The sequence below is a fragment of the Oncorhynchus keta genome, chromosome 8 (genome assembly GCF_023373465.1).
Source record: "Oncorhynchus keta strain PuntledgeMale-10-30-2019 chromosome 8, Oket_V2, whole genome shotgun sequence".
Classification (NCBI taxonomy): Eukaryota; Metazoa; Chordata; class Actinopteri; order Salmoniformes; family Salmonidae; genus Oncorhynchus; species Oncorhynchus keta.
The window spans coordinates 49,255,337-49,277,435 of NC_068428.1; the positions used below are offsets into that span (position 1 = coordinate 49,255,337).

The following is a 22,099-nucleotide window of genomic DNA, read 5'->3' on the forward strand; positions in this document are numbered from 1 at the left end:
TCAGTTGTCCTGTCTTCTCCTCAGTTGTCCTGTCTTCTCCTCAGTTGTCCTGTCTTCTCCTCAGTTGTCCTCTCTTCTCCTCAGTTGTCCTCTCTTCTCCTCAGTTGTCCTCTCTTCTCCTCAGTTGTCCTGTCTTCTCCTCAGTTGTCCTGTCTTCTCATCTCATCAGTTGTCCTCTCTTCTCCTCAGTTGTCCTCTCTTCTCCTCAGTTGTCCTCTCTTCTCCTCAGTTGTCCTCTCTTCTCCTCAGTTGTCCTCTCTTCTCCTCAGTTGTCCTGTCTTCTCCTCAGTTGTCCTGTCTTCTCATCTCCTCAGTTGTCCTGTCTTCTCCTCAGTTGTCCTGTCTTCTCCTCAGTTGTCCTGTCTTCTCCTCAGTTGTCCTCTCTTCTCCTCAGTTGTCCTCTCTTCTCCTCAGTTGTCCTCTCTTCTCCTCAGTTGTCCTGTCTTCTCCTCAGTTGTCCTGTCTTCTCCTCAGTTGTCCTGTCTTCTCCTCAGTTGTCCTGTCTTCTCCTCAGTTGTCCTGTCTTCTCCTCAGTTGTCCTGTCTTCTCATCTCATCAGTTGTCCTGTCTTCTCATCTCCTCAGTTGTCCTGTCTTCTCATCTCCTCAGTTGTCCTCTCTTCTCATCTCTTCTCCTCAGTTGTCCTCTCTTCTCCTCAGTTGTCCTCTCTTCTCATCAGTTGTCCTCTCTTCTCATCTCCTCAGTTGTCCTGTCTTCTCATCTCCTCAGTTGTCCTATCTTCTCATCTCTTCTCCTCAGTTGTCCTCTCTTCTCCTCAGTTGTCCTCTCTTCTCATCAGTTGTCCTCTCTTCTCATCTCTTCTCCTCAGTTGTCCTCTCTTCTCCTCAGTTGTCCTCTCTTCTCCTCAGTTGTCCTGTCTTCTCCTCAGTTGTCCTGTCTTCTCCTCAGTTGTCCTGTCTTCTCATCTCATCAGTTGTCCTGTCTTCTCATCTCCTCAGTTGTCCTCTCTTCTCCTTAGTTGTCCTCTCTTCTCCTCAGTTGTCCTATCTTCTCCTCAGTTGTCATCTCTTCTCCTCAGTTGTCCTCTCTTCTCCTCAGTTGTCCTCTCTTCTCATCTCTTCTCCTCAGTTGTCCTCTCTTCTCCTCAGTTGTCCTGTCTTCTCCTCAGTTGTCCTCTCTTCTCCTCAGTTGTCCTCTCTTCTCCTCAGTTGTCCTCTCTTCTCCTCAGTTGTCCTCTCTTCTCCTCAGTTGTCCTCTCTTCTCCTCAGTTGTCCTGTCTTCTCCTCAGTTGTCCTCTCTTCTCCTCAGTTGTCCTCTCTTCTCCTCAGTTGTCCTCTCTTCTCCTCAGTTGTTCTCTCTTCTCCTCAGTTGTCCTCTCTTCTCAGTTGTCTTCTCCTCAGTTGTCCTCTCTTCTTCTCAGTTGTCCTCTCTTCTCCTCAGTTGTCCTCTCTTCTCCTCAGTTGTCCTCTCTTCTCCTCAGTTGTCCTCTCTTCTCCTCAGTTGTTCTCTCTTCTCCTCAGTTGTCCTCTCTTCTCAGTTGTCTTCTCCTCAGTTGTCCTCTCTTCTTCTCAGTTGTCCTCTCTTCTCCTCAGTTGTCCTCTCTTCTCCTCAGTTGTCCTGTCTTCTCCTCAGTTGTCCTCTCTTCTCCTCAGTTGTCCTCTCTTCTCCTCAGTTGTCCTCTCTTCTCAGTTGTCTTCTCCTCAGTTGTCCTGTCTTCTCCTCAGTTGTCCTCTCTTCTCCTCAGTTGTCCTCTCTTCTCCTCAGTTGTCCTCTCTTCTCCTCAGTTGTCCTCTCTTCTCCTCAGTTGTCCTCTCTTCTCCTCAGTTGTCCTCTCTTCTCCTCAGTTGTCCTCTCTTCTCCTCAGTTGTCCTCTCTTCTCCTCAGTTGTTCTCTCTTCTCCTCAGTTGTTCTCTCTTCTCCTCAGTTGTCTTCTCCTCAGTTGTCTTCTCCTCAGTTGTCCTCTCTTCTTCTCAGTTGTCCTCTCTTCTCCTCAGTTGTCCTCTCTTCTCCTCAGTTGTCCTGTCTTCTCCTCAGTTGTCCTCTCTTCTCCTCTCTTCTCCTCAGTTGTCCTCTTCTCCTCAGTTGTCCTGTCTTCTCCTCAGTTGTCCTGTCTTCTCCTCAGTTGTCCTGTCTTCTCCTCAGTTGTCCTCTCTTCTCCTCAGTTGTCCTCTCTTCTCCTCAGTTGTCCTCTCTTCTCCTCTCTTCTCCTCAGTTGTCCTCTCTTCTCCTCAGTTGTCCTCTCTTCTCCTCTCTTCTCCTCTCTTCTCCTCAGTTGTCCTCTTCTCCTCAGTTGTCCTCTCTTCTCCTCAGTTGTCCTCTCTTCTCCTCAGTTGTCCTCTCTTCTCCTCAGTTGTCCTCTCTTCTCCTCAGTTGTCCTCTCTTCTCCTCAGTTGTCCTGTCTTCTCCTCAGTTGTCCTGTCTTCTCCTCAGTTGTCCTGTCTTCTCCTCAGTTGTCCTCTCTTCTCCTCAGTTGTCCTCTCTTCTCCTCAGTTGTCCTCTCTTCTCAGTTGTCCTCTCTTCTCAGTTGTCCTCTCTTCTCAGTTGTCCTCTCTTCTTCTCAGTTGTCCTCTCTTCTTCTCAGTTGTCCTGTCTTCTCCTCAGTTGTCCTCTCTTCTCCTCAGTTGTCCTCTCTTCTCCTCAGTTGTCCTCTCTTCTCCTCAGTTGTCCTCTCTTCTCAGTTGTCCTCTCTTCTCAGTTGTCCTCTCTTCTCAGTTGTCCTCTCTTCTCAGTTGTCCTCTCTTCTTCTCAGTTGTCCTCTCTTCTTCTCAGTTGTCCTGTCTTCTCCTCAGTTGTCCTCTCTTCTCCTCTCTTCTCCTCAGTTGTCCTCTTCTCCTCAGTTGTCCTGTCTTCTCCTCAGTTGTCCTGTCTTCTCCTCAGTTGTCCTGTCTTCTCCTCAGTTGTCCTCTCTTCTCCTCAGTTGTCCTCTCTTCTCCTCAGTTGTCCTCTCTTCTCCTCTCTTCTCCTCAGTTGTCCTCTCTTCTCCTCAGTTGTCCTCTCTTCTCCTCTGTTGTCCTCTCTTCTCCTCTCTTCTCCTCAGTTGTCCTCTCTTCTCCTCAGTTGTCCTCTCTTCTCCTCAGTTGTCCTCTCTTCTCCTCAGTTGTCCTCTCTTCTCCTCAGTTGTCCTCTCTTCTCCTCAGTTGTCCTCTCTTCTCCTCAGTTGTCCTCTCTTCTCCTCAGTTGTCCTCTCTTCTCCTCAGTTGTCCTCTCTTCTCCTCAGTTGTCCTCTCTTCTCCTCAGTTGTCCTCTCTTCTCCTCAGTTGTCCTCTCTTCTCCTCAGTTGTTCTGTCTTCTCCTCAGTTGTCCTCTCTTCTCCTCAGTTGTCCTGTCTTCTCCTCAGTTGTCCTCTCTTCTCCTCAGTTGTCCTCTCTTCTCCTCAGTTGTCCTCTCTTCTCCTCAGTTGTCCTCTCTTCTCCTCAGTTGTCCTCTCTTCTCCTCAGTTGTCCTGTCTTCTCCTCAGTTGTCCTCTCTTCTCCTCAGTTGTCCTCTCTTCTCCTCAGTTGTCCTCTCTTCTCCTCAGTTGTCCTCTCTTCTCCTCAGTTGTCCTCTCTTCTCCTCAGTTGTCCTGTCTTCTCCTCAGTTGTCCTGTCTTCTCCTCAGTTGTCCTCTCTTCTCCTCAGTTGTCCTCTCTTCTCCTCAGTTGTCCTCTCTTCTCCTCAGTTGTCCTCTCTTCTCCTCAGTTGTCCTGTCTTCTCCTCAGTTGTCCTCTCTTCTCCTCAGTTGTCCTCTCTTCTCCTCAGTTGTCCTCTCTTCTCCTCAGTTGTCCTCTTCTCCTCAGTTGTCCTCCTTCTCCTCAGTTGTCCTCTCTTCTCCTCAGTTGTCCTCTCTTCTCCTCAGTTGTCCTCTCTTCTCCTCAGTTGTCCTCTTCTCCTCAGTTGTCCTCTCTCTCCTCAGTTGTCCTCTCTTCTCCTCAGTTGTCCTCTCTTCTCCTCAGTTGTCCTCTCTTCTCCTCAGTTGTCCTGTCTTCTCCTCAGTTGTCCTGTCTTCTCCTCAGTTGTCCTCTCTTCTCCTCAGTTGTCCTGTCTTCTCCTCAGTTGTCCTCTCTTCTCCTCAGTTGTCCTCTCTTCTCCTCAGTTGTCCTCTCTTCTCAGTTGTCCTCTCTTCTTCTCAGTTGTCCTCTCTTCTTCTCAGTTGTCCTCTCTTCTCCTCAGTTGTTCTCTCTTCTCCTCAGTTGTCCTCTCTTCTCAGTTGTCTTCTCCTCAGTTGTCCTCTCTTCTTCTCAGTTGTCTTCTCCTCAGTTGTCCTGTCTTCTCAGTTGTCCTCTCTTCTCCTCAGTTGTCCTCTCTTCTCCTCAGTTGTCCTCTCTTCTCAGTTGTCCTCTCTTCTCAGTTGTCTTCTCCTCAGTTGTCCTCTCTTCTTCTCAGTTGTCCTCTCTTCTCCTCAGTTGTCCTCTCTTCTCCTCAGTTGTCCTCTCTTCTCCTCAGTTGTCCTCTCTTCTCCTCAGTTGTTCTCTCTTCTCCTCAGTTGTCCTCTCTTCTCAGTTGTCTTCTCCTCAGTTGTCCTCTCTTCTTCTCAGTTGTCCTCTCTTCTCCTCAGTTGTCCTGTCTTCTCAGTTGTCCTCTCTTCTCCTCAGTTGTCCTCTCTTCTCCTCAGTTGTCCTCTCTTCTCAGTTGTCATCTCCTCAGTTGTCCTGTCTTCTCCTCAGTTGTCCTCTCTTCTCCTCAGTTGTTCTCTCTTCTCCTCAGTTGTCCTCTCTTCTCCTCAGTTGTCCTCTCTTCTCCTCAGTTGTCCTGTCTTCTCCTCAGTTGTCCTCTCTTCTCCTCAGTTGTCCTCTCTTCTCCTCAGTTGTCCTCTCTTCTCCTCAGTTGTTCTCTCTTCTCCTCAGTTGTTCTCTCTTCTCCTCAGTTGTCTTCTCCTCAGTTGTCCTCTCTTCTTCTCAGTTGTCCTCTCTTCTCCTCAGTTGTCCTCTCTTCTCCTCAGTTGTCCTCTCTTCTCCTCAGTTGTCCTGTCTTCTCCTCAGTTGTCCTGTCTTCTCCTCAGTTGTCCTCTCTTCTCCTCTCTTCTCCTCTTCTCCTCAGTTGTCCTCTTCTCCTCAGTTGTCCTGTCTTCTCCTCAGTTGTCCTCTCTTCTCCTCAGTTGTCCTCTCTTCTCCTCAGTTGTCCTCTCTTCTCCTCAGTTGTCCTCTCTTCTCCTCAGTTGTCCTCTCTTCTCCTCAGTTGTCCTCTCTTCTCCTCAGTTGTCCTCTCTTCTCCTCAGTTGTCCTGTCTTCTCCTCAGTTGTCCTCTCTTCTCCTCAGTTGTCCTCTCTTCTCCTCAGTTGTCCTGTCTTCTCCTCAGTTGTCCTCTCTTCTCCTCAGTTGTCCTCTCTTCTCCTCAGTTGTCCTCTCTTCTCCTCAGTTGTCCTCTCTTCTCCTCAGTTGTCCTCTCTTCTCCTCAGTTGTCCTCTCTTCTCCTCAGTTGTCCTCTCTTCTCCTCAGTTGTCCTCTCTTCTCCTCAGTTGTCCTCTCTTCTCCTCAGTTGTCCTGTCTTCTCCTCAGTTGTCCTCTCTTCTCCTCAGTTGTCCTCTCTTCTCCTCAGTTGTCCTGTCTTCTCCTCAGTTGTCCTGTCTTCTCCTCAGTTGTCCTGTCTTCTCCTCAGTTGTCCTCTCTTCTCCTCAGTTGTCCTCTCTTCTCCTCAGTTGTCCTCTCTTCTCCTCAGTTGTCCTGTCTTCTCCTCAGTTGTCCTCTCTTCTCCTCAGTTGTCCTCTCTTCTCCTCAGTTGTCCTCTCTTCTCCTCAGTTGTCCTCTCTTCTCTCCTCAGTTGTCCTCTCTTCTCCTCAGTTGTCCTCTCTTCTCCTCAGTTGTCCTCTCTTCTCCTCAGTTGTCCTCTCTTCTCAGTTGTCCTCTCTTCTCCTCAGTTGTCCTCTCTTCTCCTCAGTTGTCCTGTCTTCCTCAGTTGTCCTCTCTTCTCCTCAGTTGTCCTCTCTTCTCCTCAGTTGTCCTCTCTTCTCCTCAGTTGTTCTCTCTTCTCCTCAGTTGTCCTCTCTTCTCAGTTGTCTTCTCCTCAGTTGTCCTGTCTTCTCCTCAGTTGTCCTCTCTTCTTCTCAGTTGTCCTCTCTTCTCCTCAGTTGTCCTGTCTTCTCAGTTGTCCTCTCTTCTCCTCAGTTGTCCTCTCTTCTCCTCAGTTGTCCTCTCTTCTCCTCAGTTGTCCTCTCTTCTCAGTTGTCTTCTCCTCAGTTGTCCTGTCTTCTCCTCAGTTGTCCTCTCTTCTCCTCAGTTGTCCTCTCTTCTCCTCAGTTGTCCTCTCTTCTCCTCAGTTGTCCTCTCTTCTCCTCAGTTGTCCTCTCTTCTCCTCAGTTGTCCTCTCTTCTCCTCAGTTGTCCTCTCTTCTCCTCAGTTGTTCTCTCTTCTCCTCAGTTGTCTTCTCCTCAGTTGTCCTCTCTTCTTCTCAGTTGTCCTCTCTTCTTCTCAGTTGTCCTCTCTTCTCCTCAGTTGTCCTCTCTTCTCCTCAGTTGTCCTCTCTTCTCCTCAGTTGTCCTGTCTTCTCAGTTGTCCTCTCTTCTCCTCAGTTGTCCTCTCTTCTCCTCAGTTGTCCTCTCTTCTCAGTTGTCCTCTCTTCTTCTCAGTTGTCCTCTCTTCTCCTCAGTTGTCCTCTCTTCTCCTCAGTTGTCCTCTCTTCTCCTCAGTTGTCCTCTCTTCTCCTCAGTTGTCCTCTTCTCCTCAGTTGTTCTCTCTTCTCCTCAGTTGTCCTCTCTTCTCAGTTGTCTTCTCCTCAGTTGTCCTCTCTTCTTCTCAGTTGTCCTCTCTTCTCCTCAGTTGTCCTCTCTTCTCAGTTGTCCTCTCTTCTCCTCAGTTGTCCTCTCTTCTCCTCAGTTGTCCTCTCTTCTCCTCAGTTGTCCTGTCTTCTCAGTTGTCTTCTCCTCAGTTGTCCTGTCTTCTCCTCAGTTTTGTCCTCTCTTCTCCTCAGTTGTCCTCTCTTCTCCTCAGTTGTCCTCTCTTCTCCTCAGTTGTCCTCTCTTCTCCTCAGTTGTCCTCTCTTCTCCTCAGTTGTCCTCTCTTCTCCTCAGTTGTTCTCTCTTCTCCTCAGTTGTCTTCTCCTCAGTTGTCCTCTCTTCTTCTCAGTTGTCCTCTCTTCTTCTCAGTTGTCCTCTCTTCTCCTCAGTTGTCCTCTCTTCTCCTCAGTTGTCCTCTCTTCTCCTCAGTTGTCCTGTCTTCTCAGTTGTCCTCTCTTCTCCTCAGTTGTCCTCTCTTCTCCTCAGTTGTCCTCTCTTCTCCTCAGTTGTCCTCTCTTCTCAGTTGTCTTCTCCTCAGTTGTCCTGTCTTCTCCTCAGTTGTCCTCTCTTCTCCTCAGTTGTCCTCTCTTCTCCTCAGTTGTCCTCTCTTCTCCTCAGTTGTCCTGTCTTCTCAGTTGTCCTCTCTTCTTCTCAGTTGTCCTGTCTTCTCCTCAGTTGTCCTGTCTTCTCAGTTGTCCTCTCTTCTTCTCAGTTGTCCTCTCTTCTCCTCAGTTGTCCTCTCTTCTCCTCAGTTGTCCTCTCTTCTCCTCAGTTGTCCTCTCTTCTCCTCAGTTGTCCTGTCTTCTCCTCAGTTGTCCTGTCTTCTCCTCAGTTGTCCTGTCTTCTCCTCAGTTGTCCTGTCTTCTCCTCAGTTGTCCTCTCTTCTCCTCAGTTGTCCTCTCTTCTCCTCAGTTGTCCTCTCTTCTCCTCAGTTGTCCTCTCTTCTCCTCAGTTGTCCTCTCTTCTCCTCAGTTGTCCTCTCTTCTCCTCAGTTGTCCTCTTCTCCTCAGTTGTCTTCTCCTCAGTTGTCCTGTCTTCTCCTCAGTTGTCCTCTCTTCTCCTCAGTTGTCCTCTCTTCTCCTCAGTTGTCCTCTCTTCTCCTCAGTTGTCCTCTCTTCTCCTCAGTTGTCCTGTCTTCTCAGTTGTCCTCTCTTCTTCTCAGTTGTCCTGTCTTCTCCTCAGTTGTCCTGTCTTCTTCTCAGTTGTCCTCTCTTCTTCTCAGTTGTCCTCTCTTCTCCTCAGTTGTCCTCTCTTCTCCTCAGTTGTCCTCACTTCTCCTCAGTTGTCCTCACTTCTCCTCAGTTGTCCTGTCGTCTCCTCAGTTGTCCTGTCTTCTCAGTTATCCTCTCTTCTCCTCAGTTGTCCTCTCTTCTCCTCAGTTGTCCTCTCTTCTCCTCAGTTGTCCTGTCTTCTCCTCAGTTGTCCTGTCTTCTCCTCAGTTGTCCTGTCTTCTCCTCAGTTGTCCTGTCTTCTCCTCAGTTGTCCTGTCTTCTCCTCAGTTGTCCTCTCTTCTCCTCAGTTGTCCTCTCTTCTCCTCAGTTGTCCTGTCTTCTCCTCAGTTGTCCTGTCTTCTCCTCAGTTGTCGTCTCTTCTCCTCAGTTGTCCTCTCTTCTCCTCAGTTGTTCTCTCTTCTCCTCAGTTGTCCTCTCTTCTCAGTTGTCTTCTCCTCAGTTGTCCTGTCTTCTCCTCAGTTGTCCTCTCTTCTCAGTTGTCTTCTCCTCAGTTGTCCTCTCTTCTCCTCAGTTGTCCTCTCTTCTCCTCAGTTGTCCTGTCTTCTCCTCAGTTGTCCTGTCTTCTGTTATAGTTTTGAACACACATTTTACAGACCCACACAGTAACCTCTCTTTCTGCATCTCTCCTCAGTTGTCCTCTCTTCTCAGTTGTCTTCTCCTCAGTTGTCTTCTCCTCAGTTGTCCTGTCTTCTCCTCAGTTGTCCTGTCTTCTCCTCAGTTGTCCTGTCTTCTCCTCAGTTGTCCTCTCACACAGTTGTCCTCTCACAGTAACCTCTCTTTCTGCATCTCTCTTCAGTGCTCAGTGTGAGCGTAACCCCTGGGTGGTGTTGACCTCTAGCTTAATAGAATGCTGCAGAGGTCACGGGTCAGAGGTCAGACTGGACCTGGGTCAGGAGATCATGAACATGGTCCGCTCCCTCTACCCCTCCAAACACAAACTACCTGCACAGGTAACACCTACCAGTGTGTGTATAGAACAAGACAGTGTAGTATAATGGTATTCTGTGTAGAACTAGACAGTGTAGTATAATGGTATTCTGTGTAGAACTAGACAGTGTATTATAATGGTATTCTGTGTGTAGAACTAGACAGTAGTATAATAGTATTCTGTGTAGAACTAGACAGTGTAGTATAATAGTATTCTGTGTAGAACTAGACAGTGTAGTATAATGGTATTCTCTGTAGAACTAGACAGTGTAGTATAATGGTATTCTATGTAGAACTAGACAGTAGTATAATAGTATTCTGTGTAGAACTAGACAGTAGTATAATGGTATTATGTGTAGAACTAGACAGTAGTATAATGGTATTCTGTGTAGAACTAGACAGTAGTATAATGGTATTCTGTGTAGAACTAGACAGTATGGTATTCTGTGTAGAACTAGACAGTGTAGTATAATGGTATTCTGTGTAGAACTAGACAGTGTAGTATAAAGGTATTCTGTGTGTAGAACTAGACAGTATTATAATGGTATTCTGTGTGTAGAACTAGACAGTAGTATAATAGTATTCTGTGTGTAGAACTAGACAGTAGTATAATAGTATTCTGTGTAGAACTAGACAGTGTAGTATAATAGTATTCTGTGTAGAACTAGACAGTGTAGTATAATGGTATTCTCTGTAGAACTAGACAGTAGTATAATAGTATTCTGTGTAGAACTAGACAGTAGTATAATGGTATTCTGTGTAGAACTAGACAGTAGTATAATGGTATTATGTGTAGAACTAGACAGTAGTATAATGGTATTCTGTGTAGAACTAGACAGTGTAGTATAATGGTATTCTGTGTAGAACTAGACAGTGTAGTATAATGGTATTCTGTGTAGAACTAGACAGTGTAGTATAATGGTATTCTGTGTAGAACTAGACAGTGTAGTATAATGGTATTCTGTGTGTAGAACTAGACAGTAGTATAATGGTATTCTGTGTGTAGAACTAGACAGTGTAGTATTATGTGTAGAACTAGACAGTAGTATAATGGTATTCTGTGTAGAACTAGACAGTGTATTATAATGGTATTCTGTGTAGAACTAGACAGTGTAGTATAATGGTATTCTGTGTAGAACTAGACAGTAGTATAATAGTATTCTGTGTAGAACTAGACAGTAGTATAATGGTATTCTGTGTAGAACTAGACAGTAGTATAATGGTATTCTGTGTAGAACTAGACAGTAGTATAATGGTATTCTGTGTAGAACTAGACAGTAGTATAATGGTATTCTGTGTGTAGAACTAGACAGTAGTATAATGTATTCTGTGTGTAGAACTAGACAGTAGTATAATGGTATTCTGTGTAGAACTAGACAGTGTAGTATAATGGTATTCTGTGTAGAACTAGACAGTGTAGTATAATGGTATTCTGTGTAGAACTAGACAGTGTAGTATAATGGTATTCTGTGTAGAACTAGACAGTGTAGTATAATGGTATTCTGTGTAGAACTAGACTGTAGTATAATGGTATTCTGAGAACTAGACAGTGTAGTATAATGGTATTCTGTGTAGAACTAGACAGTGTAGTATAATGGTATTCTGTGTAGAACTAGACAGTGTAGTATAATGGTATTCTGTGTATTCTGTGTAGAACTAGACAGTGTAGTATAATGTGTAGAACTAGACAGTAGTATAATGGTATTCTGTGTAGAACTAGACAGTGGTATTCTGTGTAGAACTAGACAGTAGTATAATGGTATTCTGTGTAGAACTAGACAGTGTAGTATAATGGTATTCTGTGTAGAACTAGACAGTGTAGTATAATGGTATTCTGTGTAGAACTAGACAGTAGTATAATGGTATTCTGTGTAGAACTAGACAGTGTAGTATAATGTATTCTGTATAGACAGTGTAGTATAATGGTATTCTGTGTAGAACTAGACAGTAGTATAATGGTATTCTGTGTAGAACTAGACAGTAGTATAATGGTATTCTGTGAGAACTAGACAGTATAATGTATTCTGTGTAGAACTAGACAGTAGTATAATTATTCTGTGTAGAACTAGACAGTAGTATAATGGTATTCTGTGAACTAGACAGTAGTATAATGGTATTCTGTGTAGAACTAGACAGTGTAGTATAATGGTATTCTGTGTGTAGAACTAGACAGTAGTATAATGGTATTCTGTGTAGAACTAGACAGTAGTATAATGGTATTCTGTGTAGAACTAGACAGTGTAGTATAATGGTATTCTGTCTAGAACTAGACAGTGTAGTATAATGGTATTCTGTGTGTAGAACTAGACAGTAGTATAATGGTATTCTGTGTAGAACTAGACAGTGTAGTATAATGGTATTCTGTGTAGAACTAGACAGTAGTATAATGGTATTCTGTGTAGAACTAGACAGTGTAGTATAATGGTATTCTGTGTAGAACTAGACAGTAGTATAATGGTATTCTGTGTAGAACTAGACAGTGTAGTATAATGGTATTCTGTGTAGAACTAGACAGTGTAGTATAATGGTATTCTGTGTAGAACTAGACAGTAGTATAATAGTATTCTGTGTAGAACTAGACAGTAGTATAATAGTATTCTGTGTAGAACTAGACAGTAGTATAATAGTATTCTGTGTAGAACTAGACAGTAGTATAATGGTATTCTGTGTAGAACTAGACAGTGTACTGTGTAGAACTAGACAGTGTAGTATAATGGTATTCTGTGTAGAACTAGACAGTAGTATAATGGTATTCTGTGTAGAACTAGACAGTGTAGTATAATGGTATTCTGTGTAGAACTAGACAGTAGTATAATGGTATTCTGTGTAGAACTAGACAGTAGTATAATGGTATTCTGTGTAGAACTAGACAGTGTAGTATAAACTAGACAGTATATCTGTATTCTGTAGAACTAGACAGTGTAGTATAATGGTATTCTGTGTAGAACTAGACAGTGTAGTATAATGGTATTCTGTGTAGAACTAGACAGTAGTATAATAGTATTCTGTGTAGAACTAGACAGTAGTATAATTGTATTCTGTGTAGAACTAGACAGTAGTATAATGGTATTCTGTGTAGAACTAGACAGTAGTATAATGGTATTCTGTGTAGAACTAGACAGTAGTATAATGGTATTCTGTGTAGAACTGTGTGTAGACAGTAGTATAATGGTATTCTGTGTAGAACTAGACAGTAGTATAATGGTATTCTGTGTAGAACTAGACAGTAGTATAATGGTATTCTGTGTAGAACTAGACAGTGTAGTATAATGGTATTCTGTGTAGAACTAGACAGTGTAGTATAATGGTATTCTGTGTGTAGAACTAGACAGTAGTATAATGGTATTCTGTGTAGAACTAGACAGTGTAGTATAATGGTATTCTGTGTAGAACTAGACAGTGTAGTATAATGGTATTCTGTGTAGAACTAGACAGTAGTATAATGGTATTCTGTGTAGAACTAGACAGTGTAGTATAATGGTATTCTGTGTAGAACTAGACAGTAGTATAATGGTATTCTGTGTAGAACTAGACAGTGTAGTATAATGGTATTCTGTGTAGAACTAGACAGTGTAGTATAATGGTATTCTGTGTGTAGAACTAGACAGTAGTATAATGGTATTCTGTGTAGAACTAGACAGTAGTATAATGGTATTCTGTGTAGAACTAGACAGTGTAGTATAATGGTATTCTGTCTAGAACTAGACAGTGTAGTATAATGGTATTCTGTGTGTAGAACTAGACAGTAGTATAATGGTATTCTGTGTAGAACTAGACAGTGTATATATGGTATTCTGTGTAGAACTAGACAGTAGTATAATGGTATTCTGTGTAGAACTAGACAGTAGTATAATGGTATTCTGTGTGTAGAACTAGACAGTGTATAATGTATAAACTAGACAGTATTCTGTGTAGAACTAGACAGTGTAGTATAATAATGGTATTCTGTGTAGAACTAGACAGTAGTATATAATAGTATTCTGTGTAGAACTAGACAGTAGTATAATGGTATTCTGTGTAGAACTAGACAGTAGTATAATAGTATTCTGTGTAGAACTAGACAGTAGTATAATAGTATTCTGTGTAGAACTAGACAGTAGTATAATAGTATTCTGTGTAGAACTAGACAGTAGTATAATAGTATTCTGTGTAGAACTAGACAGTAGTATAATGGTATTCTGTGTGTAGAACTAGACAGTGTAGTATAATAGTATTCTGTGTAGAACTAGACAGTGTAGTATAATGGTATTCTGTGTAGAACTAGACAGTAGTATAATGTTATTCTGTGTCTAGAACTAGACAGTGTAGTATAATAGTATTCTGTGTAGAACTAGACAGTGTAGTATAAAGGTATTCTGTGTAGAACTAGACAGTAGTATAATAGTATTCTGTGTAGAACTAGACAGTAGTATAATAGTATTCTGTGTAGAACTAGACAGTAGTATAATGGTATTCTGTGTAGAACTAGACAGTGTAGTATAATAGTATTCTGTGTAGAACTAGACAGTGTAGTATAAAGGTATTCTGTGTAGAACTAGACAGTAGTATAATAGTATTCTGTGTAGAACTAGACAGTAGTATCAGTGTATTCTGTGTGTAGAACTAGACAGTGTAGTATAATGGTATTCTGTGTGTAGAACTAGACAGTAGTATAATGGTATTCTGTGTAGAACTAGACAGTGTAGTATAATAGTATTCTGTGTAGAACTAGACAGTAGTATAATAGTATTCTGTGTAGAACTAGACAGTAGTATAATAGTATTCTGTGTAGAACTAGACAGTGTAGTATAATGGTATTCTCTGTGTAGAACTAGACAGTGTAGTATCATTGTATTCTGTGTGTAGAACTAGACAGTAGTATAATGGTATTCTGTGTAGAACTAGACAGTGTAGTATAATGGTATTATGTGTAGAACTAGACAGTGTAGTATAATGGTATTCTGTGTAGAACTAGACAGTGTAGTATAATGGTATTCTGTGTAGAACTAGACAGTAGTATAATGGTATTCTGTGTAGAACTAGACAGTGTAGTATAATGGTATTCTGTGTAGAACTAGACAGTAGTATAATGGTATTCTGTGTGTAGAACTAGACAGTGTAGTATAATGGTATTCTGTGTGTAGAACTAGACAGTGTAGTATAATGGTATTCTGTGTAGAACTAGACAGTAGTATAATGGTATTCTGTGTGTAGAACTAGACAGTGTAGTATAATGGTATTCTGTGTAGAACTAGACAGTAGTATAATGGTATTCTGTGTAGAACTAGACAGTGTAGTATAATGGTATTCTGTGTAGAACTAGACAGTAGTATAATAGTATTCTTTGTGTAGAACTAGACAGTGTAGTATAATGGTATTCTGTGTGTAGAACTAGACAGTGTAGTATAATGGTATTCTGTGTAGAACTAGACAGTGTAGTATAATGGTATTCTGTGTAGAACTAGACAGTAGTATAATGGTATTCTGTGTGTAGAACTAGACAGTGTAGTATAATGGTATTCTGTGTGTAGAACTAGACAGTGTAGTATAATGGTATTCTGTGTAGAACTAGACAGTAGTATAATGGTATTCTGTGTGTAGAACTAGACAGTGTAGTATAATGGTATGCTTTGTGATATTACTGGTGATAGTACTACCCCTAAGGTATACTAATCTTTGTGTGGAGAGGAGATGACAGTTTCACTCTGAACACTCTTTTAATTTAAAGCCTATAGAATGAAACCACTAGAGCATGATGGGAGAGAGATTGATATCCATATATTACCACCAGCACCATGCAGCCGTGCATCTCTCTATTTAACATGTACTGCATGTGTCCCCCCTCCCAATTCCTCCTCCCTCCCTCCCTCCCTCCTTCCCTTCCCCTCCCTCCCTCCCTCCCTCCTTCCCTCTCCCCTCCTCCCTCCCCCCTCCCTCCCTCCCTCCCTCCTTCCTTCCCTCCCTCCCTCCCTCCCTCCCTCCCTCCCTCCCTCCCTCCCTCCCTCCCTTCCCTTCCCTCCTTCCCCTCCCTCCCTCCCTCCTTCCCCTCCCTCCCTCCTTCCCTCCTCCCTCCCTCCTTCCCCTCCCTCCCTCCCTCCCTCCCTCCCTCCCTCCTCCTTCCCTCCCTCCCTCCCTCCCTCCCTTCCCTTCCCTCCTTCCTTCCCCTCCCTCCCTCCTCCCTCCCTCCCCCTTCCCTTCCCTCCTTCCCCTCCCTCCCTCCCTCCCTCCTTCCCTTCCCTCCCTCCCTCCCTCCCTCCCTCCCTCCTTCCCTCCCTCCCTCCCTCCTTCCCCTCCCTCCCTCCCTCCTTCCCCTCCCTCCCTCCCTCCCTCCTTCCCCTCCCTCCCTCTCTCCCTCCCTCCTTCCCTTCCCTCTTTCCCTCCCTCCTTCCCTTCCCTCTCTCCCTCCCTCCCTCCTTCCCCCTCCCTCCCTCCCTCCCTCCTTCCCCTCCCTCCCTCCCTCCCTCCCTCCCTCCTTCCCCTCCCTCCCTCCCTCCTTCCCTTCCCCCTCCTTCCCTTCCCTTCCCTTCCCTCCCTCCCTCCCTCCCTCCCTCCCTACCTCCCTCCCTCCCTCCTTCCTTCCTTCCTTCCCCTCCCTCCCTCCTTCCCTTTCTCCCTCCCTCCCTCCTCCCTCCTTCCCCTCCCCCTTCCCTTCCCCTCCCTCCTTCCCTTCCCCTCCTCCCTCCCCCTCCCTCTCTCCCTCCCTCCTTCCCTCCCTCCCTCCCCTCCCTCCCCTCCCTCCCTCCCTCTCTCCCTCCCTCCCTCCCTCCCTCCCTCCTTCCCTCTCTCCCCCTCCCTCCCTCCCTCCCTCCTTCCCTCTCTCCCTCCCTCTCTCCCTCCCTCCCTCCTTCCCTTCCCTCTCTTCCTCCCTCCTTCCCTCCTCCTCCCTCTCCCTCCCTCCCTCCTTCCTTCCTTCCCTCTTTCCCCTCCTTCCTTCCCTTCCCTCTCCTCCCTCCCTCCCTCCCTCCCTCCTTCCCTCTCTCCCTCCTCTCTCCCTCCCTCCCTCCTTCCCTTCCCTCTCTTCCTCCCTCCTTCCCTTCCCTCTCTCCCTCCCTCCTTCCCTTCCCTCTCTCCCTCCCTCCTTCCCTTCCTCCCTCCCTCCTTCCCCTCCCTCCCTCCCTCCCTCCCTCCCTCCCTCCCTCCTTCCCTTCCCTCTCTCCCTCCCTCCCTCCTTCCCTTCCCTCTCTCCCTCCCTCCTTCCCTTCCCTCTTTCCCTCCCTCCTTCCCTTCCCTCTTTCCCTCCCTCCTTCCTCTCCCTCTTTCCCTCCCTCCTTCCTCTCCCTCCCTCCTTCCCCTCCCTCCCTCCCTCCCTCCTTCCTTCCTCCTCCCTCCCTCCCTCCCTCCCTCCCTCCCTCCCTCCCTCCTTCCTTCCCTTCCCTCTCCCCCTCCTTCCCTTCCCCCCTCTCCCTACAGTGTATCAGACACATGTCCTCTCTGCTCCTGGATCAACCAGGCCTACGGCTCCCAGCTCTTAAACTGATGACCGAGAGTCAAGACCCCCAGCTGTTAGAGCTGGTCCTGGATCAGATCAACAACACCACCGAGGTAACTGACTGTATTGGCTCTTCTCCTCCCTATGACACACAGAATGGGTCTTCTCCCTATGACACACAGAATGGGTATTCTCCTCCCTATGACACACAGAATGGGTCTCCTCCCTATGACACACAGAATGGGTCTTCTCCGTGTGACACACAGAATGGGTCTCCTCCCTATGACACACAGAATGGGTCTTCTCCCTATGACACACAGAATGGGTCTTCTCCGTGTGACACACAGAATGGGTCTTCTCCTCTGTGTGACACACAGAATGGGTCTTCTCTCCCTATGACACACAGAATGGGTCTTCTCCCTATGACACACAGAATGGGTATTCTCCTCCCTATGACACACAGAATGGGTCTCCTCCCTATGACACACAGAATGGGTCTTCTCCCTATGACACACAGAATGGGTCTTCTCCGTGTGACACACAGAATGGGTCTTCTCCTCTGTGTGACACACAGAATGGGTCTTCTCCTCCCTATGACACACAGAATGGGTCTTCTCCTCCCTATGACACACAGAATGGGTCTTCTCCCTATGACACACAGAATGGGTCTTCTCCTCCCTATGACACACAGAATGGGTCTTCTCCTCCCTATGACACACAGAATGGGTCTTCTCCTCCCTATGACACACAGAATGGGTCTTCTCCTCCCTTTGACACACAGAATGGGTCTTCTCCTCCCTATGACACACAGAATGGGTCTTCTCCTCCCTATGACACACAGAATGGGTCTTCTCCTCCCTTTGACACACAGAATGGGTCTTCTCCTCCCTATGACACACAGAATGGGTCTTCTCCTCCCTTTGACACACAGAATGGGTCTTCTCCTCCGTATGACACACAGAATGGGTCTTCTCCTCCCTATGACACACAGAATGGGTCTTCTCCTCCCTTTGACACACAGAATGGGTCTTCTCCTCCCTATGACACACAGAATGGGTCTTCTCCTCCCTATGACACACAGAATGGGTCTTCTCCTCCCTTTGACACACAGAATGGGTCTTCTCCTCCCTATGACACACAGAATGGGTCTTCTCCTCCCTTTGACACACAGAATGGGTCTTCTCCTCCCTATGACACACAGAATGGGTCTTCTCCTCCCTATGACACACAGAATGGGTCTTCTCCTCCCTTTGACACACAGAATGGGTCTTCTCCTCCCTATGACACACAGAATGGGTCTTCTCTCCCTATGACACACAGAATGGGTCTTCTCCTCCCTTTGACACACAGAATGGGTCTTCTCCTCCCTATGACACACAGAATGGGTCTTCTCCTCCGTGTGACACACAGAATGGGTCTTCTCCTCCCTATGACAGACAGAATGGGTCTTCTCCTCCCTTTGACACACAGAATGGGTCTTCTCCTCCCTATGACACACAGAATGGGTCTTCTCCTCCCTATGACACACAGAATGGGTCTTCTCCTCCCTATGACACACAGAATGGGTCTTCTCCTCCCTTTGACACACAGAATGGGTCTCCTCCCTATGACACACAGAATGGGTCTTCTCCGTGTGACACACAGAATGGGTCTTCTCCTCTGTGTGACACACAGAAAGGGTCTTCTCCTCCCTATGACACACAGAATGGGTCTTCTCCTCCCTATGACACACAGAATGGGTCTACCCCCTGTATATAGCCTCCACATTGACTCTGTACCGGTACCCCCTGTATATAGCCTCCACATTGACTCTGTACCGGTGCCCCCTGTATATAGCCTCCACATTGACTCTGTACCGGTGCCCCCTGTATATAGCCTCCACATTGACTCTGTACCGGTGCCCCCTGTATATAGCCTCCACATTGACTCTGTACCGGTACCCCCTGTATATAGCCTCCACATTGACTCTGTACCGGTACCCCCTGTATATAGCCTCCACATTGACTCTGTACCGGTACCCCTGTATATAGCCTCCACATTGACTCTGTACCGTAACCCCTGTATATAGCCTCCACATTGACTCTGTACCGGTACCCCCTGTATATAGCCTCCACATTGACTCTGTACCGGTACCCCTGTATATAGCCTCCACATTGACTCTGTACCGTAACCCCCTGTATATAGCCTCCACATTGACTCTGTACCGGTACCTCCTGTATATAGCCTCCACATTGACTCTGTACCGGTACCCCTGTATATAGCCTCCACATTGACTCTGTACCGGTACCCCTGTATATAGCCTCCACATTGACTCTGTACCGGTACCCCTGTATATAGCCTCCACATTGACTCTGTAGCGGTACCCCCTGTATATAGCCTCCACATTGACTCTGTACCGGTGCCCCCTGTATATAGCCTCCACATTGACTAGGTACTGGTACCCCTGTATATAGCCTCCACATTGACTCTGTACCGGTACCCCTGTATATAGCCTCCACATTGACTCTGTACTGGTACCCCCTGTATATAGCCTCCACATTGACTCTGTACCGGTACCCCTGTATATAGCCTCCACATTGACTCTGTACCGGTACACCCTGTATATAGCCTCCACATTGACTCTGTACTGGTACCCCCTGTATATAGCCTCCACATTGACTAGGTACTGGTACCCCTGTATATAGCCTCCACATTGACTCTGTACCCTCCACATTGACTCTGTACTGTACCCCCTGTATATAGCCTCCACATTGACTCTGTACCGGTACCCCCTGTATATAGCCTCCACATTGACTCTGTACCGGTACCCCTGTATATAGCCTCCACATTGACTCTGTACCGGTACACCCTGTATATAGCCTCCACATTGACTCTGTACTGGTACCCCTGTATATAGCCTCCACATTGACTCTGTACCGGTACCCCCTGTATATAGCCTCCACATTGACTCTGTACCGGTACACCCTGTATATAGCCTCCACATTGACTCTGTACCGGTACACCCTGTATATAGCCTCCACATTGACTCTGTACCGGTGCCCCCTGTATATAGCCTCCACATTGACTAGGTACTGGTACCCCCTGTATATAGCCTCCACATTGACTCTGTACCGGTACCCCCTGTATATAGCCTCCACATTGACTCTGTACTGGTACCCCCTGTATATAGCCTCCACATTGACTCTGTACCGGTACCCCCTGTATATAGCCTCCACATTGACTCTGTACCGGTACCCCCTGTATATAGCCTCCACATTGACTCTGTACTGGTACCCCCTGTATATAGCCTCCACATTGACTCTGTACCGGTACCCCCTGTATATAGTCTCCACATTGACTCTGTACCGGTACCCCCTGTATATAGCCTCCACATTGACTCTGTACCGGTACACCTGTATATAGCTGACTCTGTATATAGCCTCCACATTGACTCTGTACCGGTACCCCCTGTATATAGCCTCCACATTGACTCTGTACCGGTACCCCTGTATATAGCCTCCACATTGACTCTGTATATAGCGGTACCCCCTGTATATAGCCTCCACATTGACTCTGTACCGGTACCCCCTGTATATAGCCTCCACATTGACTCTGTACCGGTGCCCCTGTATATAGCCTCCACATTGACTCTGTACCGGTGCCCCCTGTATATAGCCTCCACATTGACTCTGTACCGGTACCCCCTGTATATAGCCTCCACATTGACTCTGTACCGGTACCCCTGTATATAGCCTCCACATTGACTCTGTACTGGTACCCCCTGTATATAGCCTCCACATTGACTCTGTACCGGTACCCCTGTATATAGCCTCCACATTGACTCTGTACTGGTACCCCTGTATATAGCCTCCACATTGACTCTGTACCGGTACCCCCTGTATATAGCCTCCACATTGACTCTGTACCGGTACACCCTGTATATAGCCTCCACATTGACTCTGTACCGGTACACCCTGTATATATTGTTATTTACTGCTGCTATTTAATTACTTTTATCTCTTATTCTTATCCATATTTGTTTAAACTGCATTGTTGGTTAGGGGCTCGAAAGTAAGGATTCCACTAAGGTCTACATCTGTTGTATTCAGACAAATATAATTTGATTTGATATGGGAGCTGATCAGCTAAATGAATAGAACATACCACAGCACACACACACACACACACACACAAACTCAAAAGGGGAGTTCAGGGGTCACGGTAGGACATAGATGAAGAAGGAAACTTGAGGTTGGGGTTGTCTCCTGTGATTTTAACCATGTACCCTGTCTCCCAGGTGTGTGACTCTACCTGCGACCCAGAGCTCCTGTCTCTCCTGCTGGATGCTGGTCTCCTGGTGGGGTGTGTACCGTCCCCTCTCTACCCTCCTCTCAGCGCCCACCTGCTCTCCAGACACCGGGAGGGAGGTTGGGACGTGGAGAAGGCTGCGTCAGAGCTGCACCAGGCTGGGTACCGAGCTCAGGCCGGCTCCTTGCTTCTGGTCTACCGGGGAACTCACCCGGGCCTCAGCACTTTTAATACAGCGCTCACTGTCATTAAGAAGTGGCTCTGAGGTACTGGAGAGGAAGCCGGACAGACGCTCTTATTGACTCTAGATCGTTTAGCCTCTGTCATTGTGTTTCCTAATCTCTATTCATTACTAGAAAACAAATTGGCCCTGAAAACCCCATTCACGCACGTGCCCCAGCTCTCTCTCACTTGTAATTGGCTAATAGGATGATGTTGTCTCTCTCTCACTAGCACTGTAATTGGCTAATAGGATGATGTTGTTAAGTGGAAGACTCGTTCTGTTGTTTTTACGATTGGCTGCCCAGTGTTCTGATACACGTGACCTGAAATATAACACAAATAAAGAATTAAAATCCAATTAAATACTAATTGTTGTCCTACAATTGATTAAGTTGAAGGGTAATTTGTGATGATTTGATCTGTCTAATGAGCTGGTTTTCATGGTTGTATATAATATGTATATATATGTATATATATATATATATATATATATATATATATGGTTGTATTATATATATATATATATATATATGGTTGTATTATATATGTGTGTATATATATATATATATAGAGGGAGAGAGAGAGTGTGAGTAGAGAGGGAGGGAGAGAGGGAGAGAGAGAGTGAGTAGAGAGGGAGAGAGAGAGTGAGAGTGTGTGAGTAGAGAGAGAGAGAGAGAGAGTGTGAGTAGAGAGGGAGGGAGAGGTAGAGAGAGAGTGAGTGAGTGGGTAGGGAGAGAGAGAGTGAGTGAGTGGGGAGAGAGAGAGTGAGTGAGTGAGGAGAGAGAGAGTGAGTGAGTAGGGAGAGAGAGAGTGAGTAGGGAGAGAGAGAGTGAGTAGGGAGAGAGAGAGTGAGTAGAGGGAGAGAGAGTGAGTAGGGAGTGAGTAGAGAGGGAGAGAGAGTGAGTAGAGAGGGAGAGAGAGTGAGTAGAGAGGGAGAGAGAGTGAGTAGAGGGAGTAGGGAGAGAGAGTGAGTAGGGAGATAGAGAGTGAGTAGGGAGATAGAGAGTGAGTAGGGAGAGAGAGAGTGAGTAGGGGGAGAGAGAGTGAGAGCGTAGGGGGAGAGAGAGTGAGAGCGTAGGGAGAGAGAGAGTGGGTAGGGAGAGAGAGAGTGAGTAGGGAGAGAGAGAGTGAGTAGGGAGAGAGAGTGAGTGAGTAGGGAGAGAGTGAGTGAGTAGGGAGAGAGAGAGTGAGTAGGGAGAGAGAGAGTGAGTAGGGAGAGAGAGAGAGTAGGGAGAGAGAGAGAGAGAGAGGGAGAGAGAGTGAGTAGGGAGAGAGAGCGAGTAGAGGGAGAGAGAGTGAGTAGGGAGAGAGAGCGAGTAGGGAGAGAGAGAGACAGGCGAAAGAGCGACAGGCGAAAGAGCGCAGAGGTCAGGAT

At 46.3% G+C, this 22,099-nt stretch overlaps 1 protein-coding gene across 2 annotated transcripts in view; it reads left to right on the forward strand.

The window, feature by feature from the left end:
- Positions 1–21,111, forward strand: part of nbas (NBAS subunit of NRZ tethering complex) — a 384,598-nt gene extending 363,487 nt beyond the window's left edge. For both annotated transcript variants that reach the window (XM_052524617.1, XM_052524618.1), the window contains exons 52-54: positions 8,677–8,830; positions 16,197–16,328; positions 20,492–21,111. In XM_052524617.1, the coding sequence (XP_052380577.1) occupies positions 8,677–8,830; positions 16,197–16,328; positions 20,492–20,767 (562 nt within the window). In that variant the 3' untranslated portion in view covers positions 20,768–21,111. The remainder of the gene's footprint in view (positions 1–8,676; positions 8,831–16,196; positions 16,329–20,491) is intronic.
- Positions 21,112–22,099: the final 988 nt, after the last annotated feature.